General features: G+C 39.6%; 2 protein-coding genes across 3 annotated transcripts in view; one reads left to right on the plus strand and one right to left on the minus strand.

Annotated features, from left to right (window-relative positions):
- The window catches only part of NLG-3 (neuroligin 3), a 551,048-nt gene that overhangs the window by 460,105 nt on the left and 66,977 nt on the right, over positions 1-23,966 (minus strand). The window lies entirely within an intron of this gene.
- The window catches only part of NLG-4 (neuroligin 4), a 260,340-nt gene that overhangs the window by 165,858 nt on the left and 70,516 nt on the right, over positions 1-23,966 (plus strand). For both annotated transcript variants that reach the window (XM_046615827.2, XM_046615828.2), the window contains 4 exons: positions 7,440-7,793; positions 16,506-16,815; positions 17,171-17,378; positions 17,758-18,012. In XM_046615827.2, coding sequence (XP_046471783.1) covers positions 7,440-7,793; positions 16,506-16,815; positions 17,171-17,378; positions 17,758-18,012 — 1,127 coding nt within the window. The remainder of the gene's footprint in view (positions 1-7,439; positions 7,794-16,505; positions 16,816-17,170; positions 17,379-17,757; positions 18,013-23,966) is intronic.

The raw sequence follows: 23,966 nt of genomic DNA on the forward strand, positions 1-23,966 counted from the left end.
TTCACGTAAAATTGATGTACGATGAACGTCATACTTAAGCATCAGCTTCCGGTCATTCTTTTACATACGAGTGACATAATACCAATGTCACGACGGTATAAAAAAAAACGATCAACGATACTTTTCTATTTATGTTCTATGTTGTATCATGTATTGATTTAATAATTCGTAAGTGGAATTTCATATGACATTTCTTAATTTTTACTTTTATATTTAGTGTCCAAATTTAACTTACCGCAAATTCTCTTTAAATGCAAACATTAAATATATTTTTAACATTGAAAATATTAGGATATTGTCATAAATAAAATATATAAACTAATTTCAAAATCAATTATTATATTGTAATAGAGGTACAGTAACAAAATAATCACTATTTATAAATGAAAAATATAAACATTTTGACTTTACAAGTTCTGTTGTAACAGTTATATTATTATAAGCATTCTTAAATACTTTTTATCACTATGACATCAGAGTTATGTCATCGAGACGTCAGGTAAGTTATAATCATGTCAGCCAGACGTCACAATTTTGTAAGCAACTTTACATCACTATTTTACCTCAAATTTAAGTCATCTTGACGTCAGCTAAATAACAAGTACGTCAGCTGGACGTCATATTTTTGTAAGCTTCCGGTACCGACTTTACTTCTCTATGACATCAGAGTTATGTCATTTTGACGCCAGTCAAGTCATAATGATGTAAATTGGAGGTCATATTTACGTCATTTATCTTACGTAAGATTCTTACGTCAGGAAGTGGGAAATTATGAGTCATATGTGACTCATATATGACTCACATCTTACGTAAATCATGACGTGACATGACGTCATTCTGACATCAGTTTGACATAATTGTGTTCACTGGGATATGATTCAGAGCTTCTACAAAGTTTACAATGTGTCTAAAGCTCAAAGCTAGGTCTCGAGCTTTGTTTAAACTTCACAGAGATTTCCATCCCAGTATAATCCTCTGAAAAATTAGTTTGCCGTGTCCTTTCGCTAATTATAATCAGTGGAAATGATAGAAAAATTAACTCCGCGAATTGTCTTTTCAATGCCTGACGGGCACTTTGAAAAAAAACCCATTTTCTTTGCGACAAACTCAACCGGTATGTACATGAAATTTTCACCCTCACATCCTTTACGCGGGTACGCGTAAAATACAAAAAGAAAATATTACGCTTGTGTGAAAAGGAATTGAGTATATAAAGAACAAACAGAAAGTAAAACGAGGAAAAATATTGTGGAGCGAAGGAGGAGTGAAAAAGAGAATAGAAGAAAAATGGCAAAAAGAATATTGGCGAAAAGTGACTACTCTGTATAAAATTCGGTGGATAGACAGAGTCGGTAGACAAACCGTCAAAGTTTTTTTTTTTTTTTTTTTATTCCGTTCGCCTCGAGTTCACCGGAGCTTTCATAGCAGCGCCAATTGTTTTTTTGGAAGCACGTCAAGCCAGGAAAAAATTAGAAACGAAAGAATACCAAAAAGTAATATTGAAGGAGAAAAATATGAATAAATGGTAACAAAAAAGAAAATGAAAAAAAAGGTACGTCAAGAGAATGAGCCGAAGGATAAAAGTAAAAAAGAAAAAATTCCTAACGCCGGAGCTTTTGCTGCTGCTGCTGCTGCTGCTATGCCGGGTTCATAATAATGACAGACTAACGTTACGCTGAAGGTAAAATTTTTCGAGCAAGTGGCTGCTGCAGCCGTGACACCAACGGTGAGAAAGAAACTAGGTACGTGGGGTAAAAAATTTTGCAAGAGAAAACGTGGCTGACGTCGCATCGCGGCGAAAGGACTGGGAATAAACAAAAAAAAGTAGGGAAAATGGGGCGTGAGGAAAAAGGGGAGGATGGAAATAATCCCCCGAAATTCATTGGAAAATTTATTGCAGAGTTATAGTTGAAGAAGTGAAAACTTTTAGTTGATTTAAGTATAATTCGAAAGATTTACAATTTTTTGCTTTTTTTCGACATCGTCGATTTCAAACGAACAAAATTCCTCGGGAGAGTTATTATTTTATTTTATTTTTCTTCATTTACTGTTGTTTTATATCCATATACTGAAATTTTTACGTCATTTTTGACTAAAAAAGGCCTGAAAGCTTTATAGCTAGAATTATAATTTATCCCTTTGAATCACATATTATTGTGCTGAGTCAACTTTTATAACAATATATTATGTACTATGGTTCTTGGGGTCGACGATTACGAATCTAAAATCAGATTATCAAAGTTGGACAAATTTTTTCAATCAATTTATTTCTAACAATAACAATTTACATTTTATCGCAACAATTATTCTCAAGTATTAAAAATCTACTAGTATACTGTTAGAAATAGCAAAAAATTGCGAGTAAATATGTTTAAAAGTTTTCTAAATATACAATAAAATGGATGTAAAATATGTGGTCGGAATACTTACCACTATGACTCAAAGGGTTATTCGATTTTATGGTCCCAGTACTACTTTTATTGAAAATGCAATTTTTCGAACCTCTCAGTGCGTGAAAAAGCGTTTTTCGAGAAGAGTAAAGTTTCCAAAATCTGATGAAATCACTTTCCAAACTCGAACCTCTCAGAATCTGAACGAATCATAAAAAGTTGTAAGAAAAATGTCCAAGCTGTGGGTGGGTCAAGGCGATCGAGTTGGAATAAGAAAGCGGAGCGTATATTATATATAATATAAAGTTGTGAAAATCGAGTAAGGAAAAAAAAAGAAGAAGAAGAAGAAGAAGAAGAAGAAGAAAAAGAAAAGGAAAAAGATAGTCGGAGAGTGCAGAAAGAAATTGAATAACTTTGGAATGGTTCGTGCGGTATCGAACTTTTCGCGAATATCAGGCTGCAGGTTATCGCGAGGAGTAGGGGATGCAAAAGCGGAGAAAAAAATAACTAAATGAATTGAAAAAAGAAATAAAATAAATAAAACAAAAATAACATGGCAAAAATAGTACGGCTGAAAAGTCCGACTGGAATGAGGGAGGAAGGGAAGAAAATTAGAGAAATTCTTTTACATGCGAAGGTGGAAAGGCGCGTCGCGTATTTCGCGCGCACTTTAAACGAAAACTCGAAGTTAAGGGATGAAAGTTTAAAGAGCCTCGGAGGCGGCGGGGATCGAAAGTCGGAGCAAACCGGCCGCTGGTGGCTTCAGCCATGTTTTCTTTACTCAACTCGGGACGGCTTTGCATAGCTTCCGGTGTACGGAACGCTCTAAAACTAACGCCTGCAGTCAGTCACTCTCAGGAACCGCGAGATATCGCTCTTCTTTACCGCCGATCCGTTTGCCCTCATATTTTTTCACCGACTTATATGGAAATTCAATCATCCCCCTCCCGCAGCTCTTTTATTCATCCTAAGCCATTCATCGAGGCCCTCGAACGAAATATCGACCCTCCCCTAGACATTTTCTCCATTGAACAAACTGCGATAGTCGCTTTTACCAGGATGACAAGTTGTTCGCCCTATTTATTTCCCCTCCCCTTCTTATCTCGACGCCTTTTGTTCGATTCCTTATTTATGTTACATTATTTTATTTTAATATTTCTATCTATACTTTTTATTAGTATTATTTTTTTCCTATCATTCTATAGTTAATTAATCTCAGGTTTTCATTGGTTTTTTGGGGTCCTTGGGGAGTTACACTCTGGGATCAAATAAATATGCTTTCTCTCTCTCTCTCTCGCTCTCTGAGACTGAAATCAATCCAACTTTCAAAAATTGTACTTTGCAGCTTTTTCTGAATTCTAAAATTTCCGACCCTTTGCTTATCTTCAATGGTTTACGATTGTTTAATTCTTACAGTTTTTAAGGGTATACGATATTTTTCTGTTCCTTTTTTCGACCTTTCGTTATTCCTTTATTCATGTATAAATTTATGTTGCACGAGCTTCCGGATTTCGAAATCTTTCAAACGCTCAAATTCTTAAACTTCGTAGTATTTTCATTTCTGTAATTTGAAGCTTTAACGTTTCTGAGCTTTCTTATAATATTTCAATTCATCGCCATTCCCTATCCAAATATTCTCGTTCTCACGTTTCAGAATTTTTTTAAATTCTCGATTTCCAAGTATCTATCTTTCATTCGGAAAAATTCAGTGCTATCTAGTGATCAGGTCACTTGTGTACGTAAAGATACAAATACGCCAAAAGAATGATAGAATTAGAAATGTGAGAATTCAAATGGAACTTCACCTACTAAATATTAAAATCAAAACTATCCATGTACTGTATTTTTTACCTCTGTCTTATTCTTTTCTGCGATTTACAATTATTTACACCGTATCGAGAGAGGTCTTCCGATTATTGACAATCAACAACGAATGAATAGAATAATTATTTCATGTTCTTGAAAGCGATACGAATAAGATAAGGCTATTTATCTTTTGATCACGACATTTAATCTCTGCAGCTGGCGCGATGTTGCAAAGCGTATACAATGTAACTTACAATTAGATTCATTGATTTGAATGCGTGAAATGACGGTAAATTGGAGAACCGGCTGCCTCTACATCGACCTCAAAATTTCAATCACGTAATTGAGGGTTGCCTCTCATCGTTCAAAGGCCTAGAAATTCCCCTCATTCTCGATTGACAGATATCATCAATGAAATGACCGATGTTCGTCAACAATTCGAATTATCACATTGCTTAAATAATACACGCCTCTAATTTGTTCTGTTTTACAATAAAATTTTATAGGTTAATCGATTTGAACTATCGATGGAGATAATTGTCATCGTAGATTCTCTAATCACCTTTTTGGAAAAACAATTCAGCAAATAGAAGAATTTAGTTCTTTTGAAAATGTACGATACTTTTTATTGCTTTTCGTATGCATTAGATTTTTCTTCCGTTTAAGAGGAAAAATTTTCCAAGTAAATCGATTTCAATAATCTATAGAAATAATTGACGTATAAGATTCCTGAATAGCATTTTTCCAAAAACTATTCAGCACAGAGAGAAATTTGATTCTTGATTATTTATTTATTTATTTTTATCTTGCAGGATTTTCTTTAAACAGATTTTTCTCCTCTCCACTGACGGCGAAAATCCAGTTTCGTGACGTTTGTCAAAAGCTTGAGACGCGGGAATCACTTTGCAGATAAATTTCGCCTGTAAATATGAAATCGAGCGCGGTTTGATCGACTTCTTTTTTCTCGCGGTCGAATTTTCACGCTGATTATCTTCTCACTTACCGTTTTTTCCGACGAAGTCATTTCTATCATACCGTTTCGGACGTTTCCCGTTTTTCGCCAAATCTACGCGTCACTTTCAATACGGGCCAAGTTAATATGCGGAATTGAAAACTCGAGTAAGAGACTCTCGAACCAACGATTTTCCATTAACGCTTTCGAAATATCGTGCAACGCGAAAAGTGGAAAGGCGGAAATTTCAAATTGCCATTCCATTGCCCGAATAATACGACATCAAATTGTCTGAATTAAATTGCTAATCCCGCTCGTTTGCGATTCGTCATGTTCAGTCGACGGGGCCTTTGGTGAAAATGAAATTACAACTCGAAATCGAAATAGAAAGTTGGATTGTTCAAATTTTCCACTTTTCAAGTTTCTACAAGCTTCTAAATTTTGCAATAGCAAAAATCCCACAGTGGTCAGTGATTGTTTAAATTTCAGGGTTCGTAAGCACGTGGAAAAACTAAAAAACCTGGAAATCTCGGGAAATTTCTTACAGAAGGGAAAAGTCAGGGAATCTTGAGTCTGTTGAAGAAATAAACTCGTTCTTAATACAAAGTACTATCGATTTCAAGAAAAAACAAACTACACATGAAATCTTCTTTCGTCGCATCACTTAATACGTTATATGTATATTACTCGATCAATCCGTATTTTTTTTTTTTTTTTTTTTTTTTTTTTACGGAAAATCTCAGGCTGTTGTTTGTAAATTGATAATCGGACGGTAATATATTTACTGGATAATATTAAAGTTATTAGTGTAAAAGAATATATTTTACAATAAGTAGTCATTAAGCATATTTTTTGAAGGGTTACTGGAAAAATTTTCTTTTCCGTCTGGAATATCTGAAAAAGTGAGAGAAATTCAGATTCCAAAAGAGCGTACGGATCCTGGTTTTACAAATCAGTCCTTGAATGTTCGTTACCGGATTGACAATGATCCCGAACTTTTGTTCAGTTTGAATTTATCAAATTTCCGAACTTAAAAATTCCTCGACCGTATGAATAAGAAATGAAGATGGCGTCTCTTGGCCGTCTTTTTCTTTTTTTTTTTTTTTATTCTCACCGTTATTATCGTTGTAATTTTTTTCGACTCCGTTACGGAGGAGAACCCGGCGTAATTGGCGAACTCTCCGGAGCTCAGCGAGAAACTTTTCTATAAGGCTAGACACACGGTCAACACGCTGGCTTTGTCTCGATAAGGGTCTCTCGCTCTCTCTTTTTCCATCCGCCTCCTCTTTCTCCGCCAAGTTGGCTTCTCTTCAACCCTGCAACCGCTCACTTCAAACTTAACGATGCCAATGGAGAACCAAGGGTCGACCTACCCACGCCCCTTTACCCCCCGTTTTTTTTTTTTTCATCCCCTATCTCTTCACCGTGCCTGTCCAGCCTCGCTCACCTTCGCAAAGACCTCGCCCGAAGGAACCACTTTTGAAAATAAAACAAGAAATATTGTGAGAGAAGCAGAGAGAGAGAGAGAGTTTCAGGTTTCCAGAAAACTGGAAATTTTGCAATCGATTGTAAAATTTGGCGAAACGTCCTTTTAACTCACAAATCTGAGCAATTAAACCAGTTACAGTATGCAAATGAAAAGAGTTTTTTTTTTCCGTAATTGTAGACGATCAGATTTTTGTCACGTTTGAAAAACAAAAAAATTGGAGACAATTTTAGTATCTAAACGTTGATAAGATTTTCGTTAATTTTAATGACAAAATCTACGACTTCTTGGGGAATAATGCAAATCCTTTTCACAAGCAAAAATTTGTGTTTTTGACGTGAAGTTCTTTACCGTCTTTTAACGAAGCATCAGCAATATGAATGAGCAACAATTATATATTTCGGGTATGCAAAAAGTAAATGTTTAAAAATTGAAGACGCAGGTTTACTGTTGAAACTGTCGTTTGTTTTTTGCAACGTCAAGTTTGACGATTTTTTTTAGAAGGATTTAACCATTTCGAGGATATAAATCGACTGTTACAAAAAATAATTCCCAACTGTATTTTAGTATTGATTCGATATCAATGATCAATATCATTCAAATTTTTCCAACAAGTTTGACGAATTTGTAGAGAAATACTCAACCGTTTCCAGGGCAAAAAATTAGTATTTCGGAATTTTGAGCACGGTGTCTGTTTTACCGACTGTGACTCCTTTAAATAAATAAATTGCCAACTGTATTCGAGCGTGTCTCGAAACGGTCTGATTCAATATCACTGATCGTTATCGTTTCCGGCTGTTTTCAGGATTGACGGACAGCGGTAGACGGCATCCGGTCTTCCTCTTCGTCCACGGAGAAAGCTATGACTTTGGGAGCGGTAATCCTTACGACGGTAGCGTCTTGGCAAGCTACGCCGACCAGGTTGTGGTCACGATCAATTATCGCCTCGGCATCCTGGGCTTTCTGAACGCCAACGTCGTCCCCCATCTCAAGGCTAGGGTGGCGAATTACGGTCTGATGGACCAGATAGCCGCCCTTCACTGGGTCCAGCAACACATCGAACTTTTCGGCGGCGATCCTGGCAACGTCACTTTGGTCGGACACGGAACGGGCGCGGCCTGCGTCAACTTTCTCGCCATCAGTCCCATGGTTATGTCAGGTAATTCGTATGTTATACGCGGAGAGCACGACTCGCGATTTTTCGACGAATCTCTGTCCCTGGAATTCGTCAAATTTGTGAAAAATCCTCAGCTTAATTCTCGGGACTTGAATTTTAACAATTCAAATTCGGAAATCTCGTAGCGGCAACGGGTTGAAATTGTAATATCTTGTCATCTTCGTAATCGTTGTAATCTCATGGAAATCAGCGCAATCTCTGCAGTCTTCACTTTCTCTGGGAATTTTTTCAATTCTTGTAATCTCGCTGCAATCCGCGTAATCTTTTTACGATTCGTGTAATCATCGTGTAATCATTATAGTCTTGCGCTAATATTTGTAATCTTTACTCTCCCTGGAATTTTTTTTAACTCTCGTCATCATTTTGTTATCCTTATAATCTCGTCGCGATTCGCGTAATCCCTTTACAATCCGTTTTATCTTCTTGTAATCTCTGCAGTCACTTGGTAATCTTTGCAATCTTAACTGCTTCCGGAATCTTTATAATTCTTGCGATCCTTTGGCAATCCGTGTGATCTTTGTGTGATTTTTGCATTCTTTTGGTAATCCTTGTAATATTTGTAATCACTAATCACGTGTAATCCGTGTAATCGTAGTCGGTGTACGCCACTTTAACATAACGATTATCTCCTTGCGTGGTGATAATCTAAACGTATAAATCGACTTTATAAGAATTGATCGTGAAAATGAAAGAAGGTAAAATTTATGGTGTCGGTTGTTTGAAATATTTTTCATGAAAAAACAAAATAGTCATAAACTTCACTCAAAATTGTCATTATTTCCATCGTTTACATTTTTCAACAACTCCAGAGTCGAAATTATCGAATCGACCGACGATTTTGGAAAATTTTATTACGACGTAAAATTCGCGATTCCGCATTTTCTCGTGAGAAATTATTCGTACCTTTTTACCAACCGTTGAAAAAGTTGTCTCAAGAAACTTTGTCGATGCGAAACGTATCTATATATTAACTATAAGTCTGAAGAAGTAGGAAAGTTTCGAAGTGAAATAGCCGGCGCTGCACTTGCGTAATTATAACGAGTAAACAGAGAGAAAGAGATCCAGCAGTATGTAAGTTTGGCAGAGCGGTAGATTGGTTGGACTTGAGTGCATTTTGACCTGATTAAATTTTCCGCGAGTTCGAATTCTCCTGTTCCATATACCAGGGAACGGGTTAGTATAGTTTTCGAAACTTGGTAATCCACTATTTATTAACGAAATCAGCAGCGGGTTAACACTAGTTAGCGAATTGTTGCCGGTACGACGAATTAACAAGCTAATACCACGCCATCCGTGATACCATCTGCATAAAGTCGCATCTGTGATGATAACAAATGTATATATACGTACATATCAGCCGTCGCGTCGTAATTTCATCGCACAACTGACGATGATTATGAAACGGTGTATTGATTTTTTTCTTCATTACGATCAAACTTCGTTACGAGAATAATTGCGATGTATAAAAAATACATTTTCTTCGTCCCTGTGCGATTCGATTTTATTTTTGTTGTTCATTCTTTTTTTTTTTTCTCGTCGTCGCTCTTTCTCCCCGTCGCGTTCCTTTCGTTATTGTCAGTAATTTTCTACCGTAACGTAATACAAAAACCAACGTCGAATGTGGCTACGTACTGTTCGTGCCAGAATTGAACCGAAAAATTTTCCAATTAACGATAAAATTGGTTCGCGGAGAGAAGAATATTGAAGAGGAGGGCATCGGTTTTCAATAATAAATATGAATATGCTCGTGTTTGGGTGAAGAATTAGTCAATTTTTCAACGCGGTCGTTTCGCCTTGTTCTCTCGTTAATAAAAGTAAAATTTATTACACATTTTTCAGAACGTCTGTTCTGTACAGATTACATTGCATGGATTTTTTGTAAACCGTTTACAGACGCGAGTGTGGTTGTTTTCAATTTTTTAAACATACGATTATACGGGAGGGAAAATTCTGTGAAACATTTTCGTACGGGTGAAAATTCAAGGCGAATTCTTTCCTCAATCGAATAGCTTTCTACGTTTCATCGTGTAGCCCGTTTCTTTGAGCGGAGATAATCGAGCGAACGTTTGACTTCCGATGTTCGACTCGATATTTACATATATTGGCTAGAATTTTGACGTATTTTCAGTGGGGTTAAAAATTCATGGATATTGGTATAAACTTTTTTCAATTTAAACTCTCGCTACGCTTTTTTTCCTACACGTATGCTTACGAGGTATAAAATTCCGACTCGAAGAATGTGCGATACGAAATTTTACCACCAGGGTTTTGAAAATTTCGATTTTTCGTCTCACGTTACAACATCGATAGTTTGAATTTTATGAAAATTCTGCATTCTCATACGAATATTTCCGCTCGGCAATGTCAAAAGTCAAGTAGAATTACAACCGAAATAATATAAATAAAAAATAAAAAAAAGAAAAAAGAAAAGTGGAACAAAATAAATGTAAATATTGTCCGAACCCGAGTTTCTGCTACTCTCTGAATTTTCTCGTCCGTGTCAGTACATTACAAGGGTGGGGTGAGTAGAGAAGTTTGAATCGTATAATATTTATGTATGTCACGGCAGTAAATCCCGAGGGAACGGGACATAACAAGGACCTATGTAATGCATTACACACGTACACATATGTATTTTATATTCATTTTTATTTTACGTCCTTCTCTTTTCCTTTCTGCTCCACTTCCACCTTTTCTTTATTCCATGAGCACGAAAGAGGCGACAAGTGTGACCAACGGAGTATTAAGTTTTCTCTCATTAAAGAGAAACGAGAATCGTTCATAGGTGTTTTTCAGCGAGCGTTTAATACGGCCGATACGTTGACTCTTAATCTCTGCCGCCCCGCCCTGAGGGGTGGAAATTTTTATTTCATCTTTATCGGGGGTGAGCTTGGCAACCGAGTCAAGAAATTGGGTCACGGTCCCCGATAAAAACGTCCCTGGCTGAAGGGGAGCTCCAAAACAGGGGCGAAGTGATGAAGAAAAGTAAAAAGGCCAACGGGTGGCAAAAAATAGGCAATTAAGCGCCTCGCTATTTTTTCACTCCCCCCGCGAAACTCGAACAGTCTTTTCTCTCTTTCTCTCCCTTTCTCTCTTTCTTGGGATCCTCGATTGCCCCACGTATCCACCACATGTTTCATTAGCTTCCTGTCCACTCGACGCACGCCTGGTTGAGAAAGGGTGGGAAAAGCCTCTCCTTCGCCTTCCTCGAAGAGGTATCGACGTAACCTTAACGCCATCCTTTTATTTTTATTTCCAATCTACCTCTCTGATTCCTTGAAATATCCTGTAATTTAATTTTTTTTTTTTCGTTATCATCTCTCTTTCACTCGCAAATGGAATCGTGGATTTCATTTTGTAAAAGTCACATCAAGTTCTCATTAGGCAAACGATATAAACAATTTTCAACTTTTCCTCTCAAGTCTCAACAGTTTTCGATAACCCGAATCGCTGATGTGATATCTGCGAATATATTTCAATTGCGGAGCGTTCTGATCGAAAACGTGTTGGAAATTTCTGGTCGAGAAAACGTTGTCAATAAAAAAGTTCCATTCGGTTGAATATAATCCGATCAATCGTCACGTTAGCTATTGCAGGCCGTTTGATTTTCAGGGGTTCATGAAACCAATTTAACCATTGTCGACGAGAGGCCGACTGTCGGTTCGGGCGTTGAAATTTTTATTTTTATTTATTTATTTACTTTTTTTCTCCTCTCTTCAACAACGGTTTTATCGTCGAAGAAATGACATTTGATATCTCTATAGAATTCTCACTCTATTGATCTCACGTACATAAGCGAAGAAGAAACGATTTTATTTCCAGCCGCTGCTTTCAACTATCAAAAAAATTCGATAGCGATACAGAGTCCTCTGATATTTTCAATTCCACGATAGCTCGCCATCCGTAATTTTTTTTAATTCACGACATTTACCGTTGATAGAAATAATTGGACATAGTAAACGAAAGCACAAGGCGACAACTCTCCTTGACACGTACGTATATATAATATCTAGTTTGAACACAGAGCCGTGCTTTTTTCCATGTTTGCTTACAAATGCGGAAAGTCGCGGCTGCTTTTGTCGAAAGCTTTCATCGGGAATAATTCTTTTCGTAAAATCGTTCGAAGCGTCGCGTACGAACGAATTTTAACAATTCTTGATCGTATCTCGAAATAAAACTTTGCCGAACATTAGAAGCAACGTTCGAAAGTTGGCCAAGTTTTTCAAACTAGATTTAAAAAGAGCTTTCTTTTAGAAATCGTTTATAACGATTCTTTTACCTAAATTTAAAATTCGATTTTTATCAAAATTTGCCTCGCCTATGATCGTTAACTGCTGATTAGGATTCTTCGGCTAAAAATCCATGAAATCGCGACGTTACTCGGAAAAAAATCAATCGTGATCCAGCGCAGCGTCGGTATTCAAATCAACCACGGATGAATCGAAGCCGTGTGCAATTTTACACCGTTTATTTGACGAAGCAATAACAAAGTCGACAGTGTGTCAGGAAAAAACCGCAACACCACTCGCGCCTTGCGCCGTTTCCGCTTACCGCAAAGGCGAAACTAATTTCCAACGATCACGCGACCGGCCATTGCGCACCCTCGTTTGCTCATCCGTCGGACGTTCGTTCGTTTAATTTTCCACCTCGGTCACGTGTGTGCGAGAGTGTGTAAATGACCGCAGTTGGTGTCATTTGCTCTGCGGTTGCCGCGTTTAATACACATCGCGGCGAGTTGTTCGATGGTCTCGGCTCTGTTGTTTCGGGCCACAAAATCGTTCCGAAATGCTCGCTTAACGAGAGCAACATCAGGGACCAACAGACCGGTCTAGTTGACTGATGTAATTGATAAGACCAAGTTTGCCCAACCCGAATTACCTGCGAGTAAATAACCTCCCCCTCGCACCCCATCACCGACTAATGAAATTATCACCCGTCCGCTTTATCGGTTCTCTCTGCAGATTCTGTTCCTTCTGTTTCGTTTGAATCAATTTTTCTTCACCTCTCCTAGGCGATTGATGAAGAAAAAAAAAATACAAGGATCGCATCCGTTACTTTTGGTATAATTGACCGAGTGAAATTTTTAGTTCCGGTTACCGCTCGGTCCTTAACTATTTTCATTTTTTACCACAATCGAAAAATATTGTTCTAGGTAGAGAATGGGAATTAGTTTTCTAGTTGTTAGCGGAAAGTCTAGTATCCGTTACTATTCTTTCTCGTTACGATCGCTGTTGCTACATTTTCTTTCAACCGTTGCGAAAATTTAATGCTCGTGCAAGAATGAATTGACGTTAAAGCCGGTGTTTAACTAAAAAAGTAGAGTAAACGTCGGAAACTGATTTTGCGTTGCAATAACCAAAAAAGGTTCGACGATAGCGCAAAATGGTTACGCGTAGCTCGTTTTTCATGATTCCAACAATATTGAAACAGTTCTTCTAACGATACTTGTTTTACTCAATTTTTCTAGTTATCGTAACAAATGAAATTTTTCTCAGCGTGCCGTCACGGTCGTTATTTTCGAAAAACTTTCAACGCGAGGTTATTTTTACAACGTTTAGCGGTTCGCGAAACTCGCGGGAGGTTATATTTTTTTTTTTTTCCGTTTTGCTGCATATCGAGTTTTAATATCCTCAATTTCAGAATCCTATCAACCGGCAACGCCGGACGTTCTCAAACGACTTTCGTTGTTCAAAATCGAGCGTTTCCGACTCGTACTGTGGCATTCAGTGTTGATATTTTCCCCGGAATAATATCGCTTCGGATGTATAATGTAACCGCATGAATGTCCTATGAATTTTTATACTGCACTTTATTTTTCCTTCTCTCCCTGTGCCAACTTTTACTCACTTTCTATTCCCTGAATTATAAACAACGGGAAAGATGCTCTTCCTACACCCTCCGACTCTCACGACGACCACGATGACGACGAAAAACTCGCTTGCACGCACTTTCAACCCTCGAACATCGGCTCGGAAATTTTATGCTTCCAGCGCGCTTCTTCCCTCGTTATTTTCTTTCGCAATTTTTTTTTTCAAGAAAAGGAATAAGAATTTCGATGATATCGTTTTAGAGTAAGACGAAGATTCATTGATTCACTTCATCATAAGTCACGTTTCGTCGGAGTAACGGTGAAATTTCAACACGGTAGAGAAAAAAAAATCGTGACGATAAGAACTCGTACAGATCGTGTAAAAATTTTTCGTCAACAATACGTTCGATCACAAATCAGACATTTTTTAAATCTTTTTTAAGACTTATTGCTCCTCGAGATAAATTCAGACAAATACTTGACCGCGTTTTGATCTAATCGGTCCGAAAGAAACTTCAACGAGAGAAATAGAGACTCGACAAACCTGAGTGCTGATGATTACTTGGCGCAAGAACAGTTTTGACTCGAGATCGTTTTCCATTTCTATCAGGATTGCCGACATGCAGGTGGCGTAGGCGATATTTGATGTCGAGAGGCACGTGTGGTGGCACAGACCGGAAAACGTGGCTGAACGTAGTGGTGGTTAAGCGTCGTTCCAGATATTGCCGTTGTCTTTTCTTTATGTCTTTATCCGAGGTGCCGTTAGCGTAGCTTACGTCCGTAAATTCCCTCCGAGGTATAAATATGTCCCAAAAATATCACGCTGTTGGACTGACGCGAGGATACTTTGAAAAAATGTTTCGATAAACGACGCAGCGTTGATTCTTCCCGAAACACGGCGCGACTTCTCGGAGAAACAAGGTGCGATAGAAACGTGGCGCCGGGAAGAAAGACGACAAGGGAATAAGAGTATTACTCGACTTGCCGAAAAAAAAAAAAAAAAAAAAAAAAAATGGTGACAGCCGGTGGGACGAGCCTCCGAAACTGCAGAGGGTGAACAAGGCTTCAGCCTTGAACGTGACTTTCGCGGTCGTTAAGCACGCCGAAACTGTCGCCTGTGTATGTACTACGATTTTAAATGTGTGTTAGTCGCGATATAACCTCCGGCTGACTTTTACCCCATGTTATAAGGAGGCACCGGGTCACTCCGAGGGCGAATGAGTCGGGGAATTAAACTTTTTACCACCGGTTTGTGGACCTGGTTTATAATCCAATTAAGGAAATAACGGGCAACTTTACCCTCCGTTCGTTACCTAAGTCATCCTCGCCAACTGGGAGAATATCAGCACATAAGATCCCTGAACGATCGTTCAACCTACATAACGGCACGGTCCGAGACAAATTGATCACCGTTGTGCTTCGTTTCTCAGATTTTGAATAAAAGGATCCTTTTCCAAGGTTTACAGGGACTGGAATTGGATTCGGTTCTTGACTTTCTCGTTTCAGCAACAAGGACTTTTACAAATATTGACCAACCGTCTACGACACATCCGAAACGTCGATCGGATGTCGCGGAATAGCTTGGCTGCCCTCATCCTTCTTCGATACACGTGTAATAATTCATGGGAGTAAAACATACGCGTGTCTCTCCACATACTAAAACGTATCGCGTTCGGGGTCCCGTTAAAGATCGCAACTCTGTGTCGGCACAAAGGGCGAATTTGCATGGGAAATTTTGGAAGGGGGTAGGTTTCGAAAGCGGGGTGAAGATTTTGGCAAAGCACGCATCAAAACGTGTGACAAGTTCAACGCTCGGCGTCTCAGTAACAAAGTATACATAAGCGAGCGTAAAAGGTTGACGGCTCAATTTTGGACAGGCGGGGAGGCGAATTCAGCGCTTAACCGTAAAGGGTCGAAGGGATAAGAAGGTTAAAAAAGGTGGAAGGTGGGATCGTCTGGTGGAGGCTAATCAAACACGCGGCTCACGCCCTTCTACGAAACATCATACACCCACCCGACTAGTCTCGTTGCGCGGTTCGTTTGCCGCACGTACGTACCCAAAACCCTATCTCATCACCTAAATCTCCTCGTTCCAAGAGTCGTGAGGGCCTCGACTGGAAATGTCTTCATCCTACCATCGAGGCAAAGGTCAGTTTAACGGCCGGTTAAAAGTCAGTAAAGACACGACTGATTACCTCAGTTCCATCTCGAGATCGACGTGCGGAGAAAACGTTGAATGTTTCTTATTTTCTTTTTTTTTTCTGAAATCTCAGGCTCGCCCTCAGGAAACCCAAATGGCGCTTTGAGTCGCAATAAAAATGACAATGAAATTCCAAGATCAGGATCCGGAGTTCCGCCTCTGATTCGAGCGCCCGATATCCTTAGAAACGATAAAACGGTTCTGCTTTGACGCTACTACGTGACATCGAGGTTGATGTTACGCTATAATAGACGCATAGTGACGAGGGAGGGTTAGAACGGGGTGGATCGATTACTCGCAATCGGTTTGTACGTCAGTAACGTTCGACGTGAATGGCTGTTGACGGTTACATCCTTTGCCACATGCAATTTACCAAGTTTGATTATCGAACCCGCAGCTATTTCGAGAGGTTCCATAATCATGTGGCTTAGTATTTGAAGGACAATTATACTCGATGAGAGTGGAGGGACAACTTCCTCGGGCCAATCGCTTTATGTCGATTCAAAACCGGCTTTGAACTTACCGCCGTGACATCGAACAACCCCTGATCACTTTTCGGAAAGTCAATTTCACTCCAAGTAACTCTAATACAAGTGATTTTCCAAAGTTTACTCAACTTCCTTTCAACCTATCGTGTCCTCAACAAATCTCTCGTCGTTCATACGTCCTGTAATTCTACTTCCAGGACTCTTTAAGCGTGCCATACTGCTCTCTGGAAGCGCATTGTCGTCCTGGGCCGTCGTAGAGGATCCGGCTTCCTACGCCTTGAAATTGGCCCGAGCTTGCAATTGCTCGGTACCGGAGAACCTGGCCAAGGACAACGAGCTCATCGTCGACTGTTTGCGAGACGCCAGCCTAGACGAACTCTTGCAGGTTGACATCCAGGCGCCAACTTTTCTCAGCGCGTTTGGACCGAGCGTCGACGGGGTTGTTATAAAGCCTGACTTCCAAAAGGATCTGTTATCCTACTTGGGCCCCGAGTTCCAGGGATTCGGGTAAGAGGAACTGTCAGGATAAGAATTAAAGAAGGAGAAAAAAAACTGTTTCAAAAATCACCAGCAATGTTATTACAGTGCAACATCAGAAGCCACAGACTCTTACCATGTCCGACATTCCGATCGGTAGACCTTTTCCCACTTTGCAGACATCTCGGTTGTTATTATTCAAATTTCCTCAGACTCATTTTTATCACCCAGTCGCGATATTGGTTCATTCATGCTCGCTGTCGCTGGCGAGAATAAAACTTGTGACAAGTTTACGGTCGGTTTTTTTCCTTCTACTCCTGATGTTTGATTGGGTCAGTGGTGCTCGTTCATCCTTAACTTCAATCCGGGTTTCACCGTCTCGTAGGCAAAAGCTAAAGCGGACCGAACACGGTGCTCCGATAACTAGCAACAGCAAGTACGACCTCTTATTCGGTGTAACAACAAGCGAGGCGCTCTGGAGTTTCGCTGAAAAGGACGTCCAGCAGGGTTTCGAGGGTGAGAAGAGGGACCGCATCATTAGAACCTACGTCCGAAACGCGTACACCTATCATCTAACAGAGATATTCTACACGGTGAGTTTTCCTCCGTAGGTTTCGATATATTCGCAAGCTCGTCGCTTGTACCGTTTCCAATACCAAGCGCAAAGTATGAACGGAATGAACCGATGCTTTCAAGCAACGCAGAAACACATTAACTTCGGCAATGGTTTATTAGCCATTTCAAAGCGAGCGGATTGAACTTAGTCCGAGAATGAATGTTGATATCAACGAGGTAATTGGAAGCACCGGGCCTCGCAGGTGAAATCGGATCCAGACCGTTGTCTGCGGATCGAAGCAGAAACACTCGGGAAACCGAAGAGTCTCAGATTTCTTGAACAGTGCTCACCATCATCCTGACGGAGTCCTCGATGGTGTATTTCAGCGTAAAATCATTTCGTTTTCATGTCTGAAGGTCGTTAACGAGTACACGGACTGGGAGAGGACGGTTCAGCATCCAGTGAACACGAGAGACGCCTGCGTCCAAGCGCTGAGCGACGCACAATTTGTGGCACCGCTCGTTCAGACCGGAGACCTGTTCACCTTGCGGCACTTGAAGAAACCGAACAATCCTCACCTAGCGCCAGTACCTGAGGACGAAATGGAACCGATGCCGAAGACCTACTTCTACGTATTCGACTACCAACCGAAGGACGGCGACTATCCACAGGTGAGTCAACATTTCGCAAAATCGTATTTTGGAAGGGCCGCTTAACCATTTCCGGCCTTAATCCACCGACGGCCTCGTTTGCGGGGTTGAAAAACCGAGGGGTTGGCCACCCTTCAAATCTGGCGCTGATCAGCCGATGATTACTGTTTTTGTCCTGTTTTTTTTTTCTTTTTTTTCTCTCGTTTTTTGTTGTTTTTCCTTCCGCGTCATCGACGTATCGAAATTGACGCGCGTATTTCCAGAGCTTATTTGTCAGGATTCAAGGATATACGTGCGTTGCGGAATTGTTTGGGCGGAGAATTACTCACTTTCGATTTTTAACGAGATACCGAAAACCCGCTTCGTGCGGGTTAATTGGGCTATTGATTTCCAGCCAGGCTAACGGACGAGCTTGCGTACCGGACATACGAGTATATAATAATCCAACCACCCACATGATCGCACGTAATTCATCCATAATTGAACGTAAACACAGGAGGTAATTGAGGGGGTTAGAGGAAAATGGAGTACCTCCAGACGATTGTGAGATAACTGGGTGTTGTGGAAATTATCCTCTGACACGGTGGTTAGTGTTTTACCCCGTTTTTTTTGATCCTATGCGTTACAAATCGGAAAGTGACGTCCATTCAGGTAGAATTTCATTCGCGGAATCAGGTATCGCAAAGGTATTTAGGATGTACTGGTTACACATTTTCTATCAACAGAGGGAATCTTGTCGACAATATTGAATACTTTACGATGAGATAAAAATTGGAGAAAATCAACCATAATAGAGACGATACGAAAATTAAATTTGAATAATAATATTGCCCAAGAGTTATCGGGAAATTGTTTAAACTGAACATTGTTTGACAAATTTTTACGGAATCTTTCTTTTTTTTTTTTTTATGAGAAATGAATACGTCGATTTTTCTGAATACACGTGAATTTTTCAAAAATTTTTTCATCATGTAGAAATTTCCGTTTGCGAGAATTTAAAATTTTGAAAAATGGAGGAAAATCGTGAATTTTGGATACGTTTGCGTATAAACATTGTACATTACAATTCAAAAGTTTCCGAGGCGCTTAACGAACAGTTTCGTAAATATACAGCCTTTAGAAATTTTCGAATACGGAAATTTCAAAATAACGAGAAAATTCATAAAAAATTCATGTATGTTTAGAAAAATCGACGAGTTCATTTCAAATGATGAAAAAAAAAACATTCCCTAAAAATTTGTTAAAAAATGTTTTGTTTGAACAGTTACTGATAACTTTCGAGCATTATTATCATTCAAATTCAATATTCTTATCGCCTTTATTGAAGTTGATTTTTTCCCAATTCTCATCTTATCATAAAGTATTCAAAATTGTCGACGACATTCACTCTCGGTTGAAAATGTATACTTAAAACATCCTTAACGTTAGAAATGCACAAACTATGCACGAAATTAAGAACGGACGAAGAATTACAAGTTGAGCCAAGATTTGAAGTCAGACGGCAGACTCTGAATGGAAATTTTCAGTCGATCCAACATTCTTTACAACACAATTCCATGTTCGGAATTTTTTGGTTTTGAGTCGTTTGATCAGATACGTAAGATATGTTTCATCGGTTAACGCAGCACGAAGTTTTTGAGCGGACTGTTTCTCATTTTTACAAAATTTCTAATCATACTTGAAAAGGAAAATGAGACAAAATTAAATTTTCCAACTGTAGCAGAGTGGATTTTATCGCAGACTATATTGCTAGCTTGCGTCTTCCGTTTCTCGATCCTTTTTCATATTTAGACCGAAATTGACGCTCTCCGACAACGTTTCTCACCGAATTTTCCATTTGCCATCTTAATATTGGGAAAAATTACGCAATACGAGGCAGCGATCGTCGACAGTTAATTTCCTCATCACGGGAACAGCAGGATCGGCTTCGCTTTCCGTACAGTCATTAGGTCGGTTTTACTCCCGGATTACCGTTGGATTCAGTTCTGGTAAACTAGCCGTAACGACGGCTAGAAATTGAGCGAACAATCCTGAGTGAATTGGGTTAGAAATGAGTTCCAACAAACGGGAGGGTCGCGAAACGGATGAGAATAAAAAGGGGGTGGAGAAAGACGAAGGAGGGAAAGCCGAAGGAGAACACGAGAGGAGTCACCGAGTCAGCGATGACAATTCCTTCTCCCAAAGTCCATCACTTACCGGTTCTCGCTACTCTCGCCGATTCGTTCGACTCAGCCTATCGATTCGTCCTCCAAGTCTCCCTTCGTCCTTCGCTCAGGGATCGGAAACGACTCGGCAAGGTGACGACGAATAATAATTCCAGTTTCGCCAGGGGGAAAACGGGATCGCGATTCAGGGGCCTTGGGCGAAAATTTCCACGGTGCGATACTCTTCTCTCTCTCTCTCTCTCTCTCTCTCTCTGTCGCACACACGCCCACACGTACGCGGACACTTAGGCATAGACAAAGACACTCGCAGAGGATATTCAGGGCGTTCGACTTTCTGGCTATGGGCAAGGTCGTGGCAAGGCCAATATTCAATTTGCTCTACTGACGGAATTACACGGAATTGCTCTTCCCCAAATTGCTTCAGACGTTTCTGGGCCGTTGTACGGAAAAGCTGCTCCCCATATCTATATATTATCACGAAATTGCCTCTCTATACCTATTTTCTCAACTTGGCACGTGTTTGTCTGTCTCTCTGTGGGGCTTTGTCTCTTTCTTTACATCTGTCTCTCTCTTTCTCTCTCTCTCTCTGTACCTCGACGCTAAACGCGTGTGTACAATACTCGTTTTAGAAACAAGGTAATTAGCTCACGGCATGACTAAATTTCTGACTATATCGTAGCGGTCCTGTAACAAGTGATTCTTCCATTCCTCATTTTCAAAACTCGCGAACACGACGAGACACTCGAGTGAAGAAAAAATTTCACGATCCCCCACGCCCCCCACAAAAAAAAAGCCGACATTGGGAATTGAAGAGGCTTATATTTTATTAATCTAAAGTGAAAAAATTCAATGAAAAAAAACGGGACAGAGTAAACGCGATATTTATGATTACACTACTCAAAATTAATACTTTATTTGACAGGTGGCCTGAAACTTAATTTATAGCAAAGAAAAACATGCGAGAATATAAAAAAAAAAACGGTGTACAAAATATTTCAGGATCGTTGAAAAAATATTTCATCAATTCAACAAGCCGACCGTATAATTTCTTTTCAATGCTGAAAATTTTCTCACCATGTACCCTTGAAATACGATTATGGCGAAGTCTTCCTCGAAACGTCTTTGATTCGAATTAGTTTACGCCCAGTTTACCTTCGTTTGGCGGCTTCGGTTTATACCGAGATAAAAAAAAAAAAAGACACGTAACCGCGCCGCAAACCGCGAGGTTTTACTGCTCCGAGATTTTCGGGGCTTGAGGGTCGAAACTGATGGGTTCTTGGAGAAATCAATTTATGGAGAGAACGAAGCACTATAACTTTGCGGTTACCACGACGACGCGCCTTTACTCTTTGAGTCTCGACATTCCCGCCGCTTCTACCAATGAACTTCGGAAATTTCCTCACACCCTCGTCATATTCCCTATCATCCGAGCTCCCCTTTTTCTTTGTCATTCGATATTCTCATCGCTGAAGAAGACGGGATTGAACGAATATCGAGACTTTAACTCGAACATTTCCAGTTCACAAGTTTATTCTCACAAATTGCAAACGAAGTCTTTTCGGAACGGTTGCGATTTGAGAATCCGGACTCCTGGACCCGGATTTTTTTATTCTCGAAATATCGGAATCAAACTAGAGAACGGACATAATATCGACGTTGGGTAAACGCGACAGATTTAATCTAGCAATTAAATTATCCAGCTTTGATTCAAAGCTTTCAAAGGCTTTGAGAGATTGGTACCTTTTTGTTTTACGTATAGATTTTTGTTCTTGTATTGATAAATTAATTCCCCGTACTCGAAATTTGATATCAATCTACGGGCGTATTCGGCGCGGATAATTTGCTTCGCTAATATTATTGATTGAATACGTTGAATTGGGAAACGGTGTACGTGCATCGTTCAATCTGCAATGCGCTAAGCCGTGTAAAATAGTCGCTGTTTAAATCACGATGTACGCGCGCGCGGACGGAAAAAAGACGGCGGCGGGATTTTACGGCTGAATGACGTGTGTTTGCAGAGTGTCCGTTTGGAGGAATTTATCGGTCCTTTATTGAAAAATTATTGCATACCCGTGGTATTTATTGGAATTCAATAAAATAACTGGGACACTTTTGCCTCAACCATCGTGTGTCACGTCACGCGTTCCTTTCTCTCGTAAACGTATTATTTTTTTTTTTCTCTTCCTTTCTTTTTTCTTTTTTTTTCATCGTTTTTTATTTTGCAACCCTTCGTTTTTCCCCCGTTTCCAAAAACGAATGCGAATACAGGTATCCGATGTATAATTTCACTATACTAACTCGATTGCGATGAAGCCGGAATACGGTGCAGGTAGCTTATTGAAGCGAAAATCACCCCTGCGCTGACGATTTTTTGATTAATGCGTTGAAAAATCGACGATTCTCTCTTTCTACCCAGACTTGACAGTCCTTTTGATAGATTGCAAAACGATATTTAATTCACAATTTGTCTTTATCGAATAGCTAAGAATATAGGTACTCCACTGCGGGTCTGTGTGTGCTCAAGTTTAATTATTAAACAAAATTATCACGAGATTCGATCAAATTCACTCGATTTTTCAAACATTTTTTAACACAAGAATTTTTTAGCGTAAGATATAAGGTTAGTCTCAAAATCCATCTCAACGCGTGTGCGTAAAAGGCGATAAATTTGAAATACCTGCTCGCGGACGAAATGCGCGGCAGATCGATTTCGGGACTAGGTAAGGAAAAATTTTTTCGTTATCTCGAAGTCTGTTCGTCGTTTACTTTATTTTATTTTTTTTTTTCATTTTTTATTTTTTTACTAACCTTTGCCAAATTATTACGCGACGACGATTCCCGGTTAGTACCAGCGATGCCTAGGGTAATAATTATCGCTGTCGGAACGGCGTCCTTTGCGTTTGAATCGAGGCGGAATGGCGATACTCTCGGAATGACTCGGGAACAGAATACGAGCACCTAATTAATGCCGAACCCCGAATACGGATGTACGTCTGTACGTATAACCGTTCCCTGCACTCCGTCCCTTCCAATTATCGCTGAAACTTGGTATCTGTATGGTCCTTGGATACCTGCAGCGGTAACGGTCATGCGGCTTGTATACGTCGCGGAGCCAAGTTACTCGCGAGACTCGCGATGCCGGATAACAATAACATCGCTAAACAATACGCAGGTACCTACAGAACCGTGGAATGCAACTGGAATCACCCATGCATTCAGCTACGAGTTCCTCTCGACGACCAAAGACGTATTCCAAATGTGCCAAAGACGTATTCCTGCTCTCCCGACAGGATGGATAATTTCATCCCGATTCAAAAGCGATCTAGTTAACGATCGAGCGTTTTTCGTAGAACCGAAAGTAGACAGCTTTTTATTTTTTTTTATTTTTTTACTCGAACATGAGTTTAGAGATGAAAAAAATAAATTGTTTTACAACGAATTCCTCTGTTCTTGTACAACCGTTAGATGTTTGTTGGAATTGTTTTTGTCCGTGAGCTTGAGAAGAGAGAGAGAGAGATTTTGTCGAAATTCAATTAATACGATCATTCATTTTTGACATTCGATGTTTCCTGTGGTTTAAAATTTCTTTTATTGAAATTAAATAAAACAAAACGAACGGTTCTCCGAAATTACGAAAGAATTAATTTCAAATTCGAGATATTGAACAAGAACCGGGGGAAAAAAAAAAAAAAACACTAGCAGGGGGCGACGAAAGAGGCGTCTAAACGAGAAATGGCTAATATGACAAACTTGCTATGCTCGTTAATTTACCGAAATATCACGTTATTTAAACCCGTGTTCATCTCGAAT

This window comes from Neodiprion pinetum, chromosome 3 (assembly GCF_021155775.2).
Source record: "Neodiprion pinetum isolate iyNeoPine1 chromosome 3, iyNeoPine1.2, whole genome shotgun sequence".
Lineage (NCBI taxonomy): Eukaryota > Metazoa > Arthropoda > Insecta > Hymenoptera > Diprionidae > Neodiprion > Neodiprion pinetum.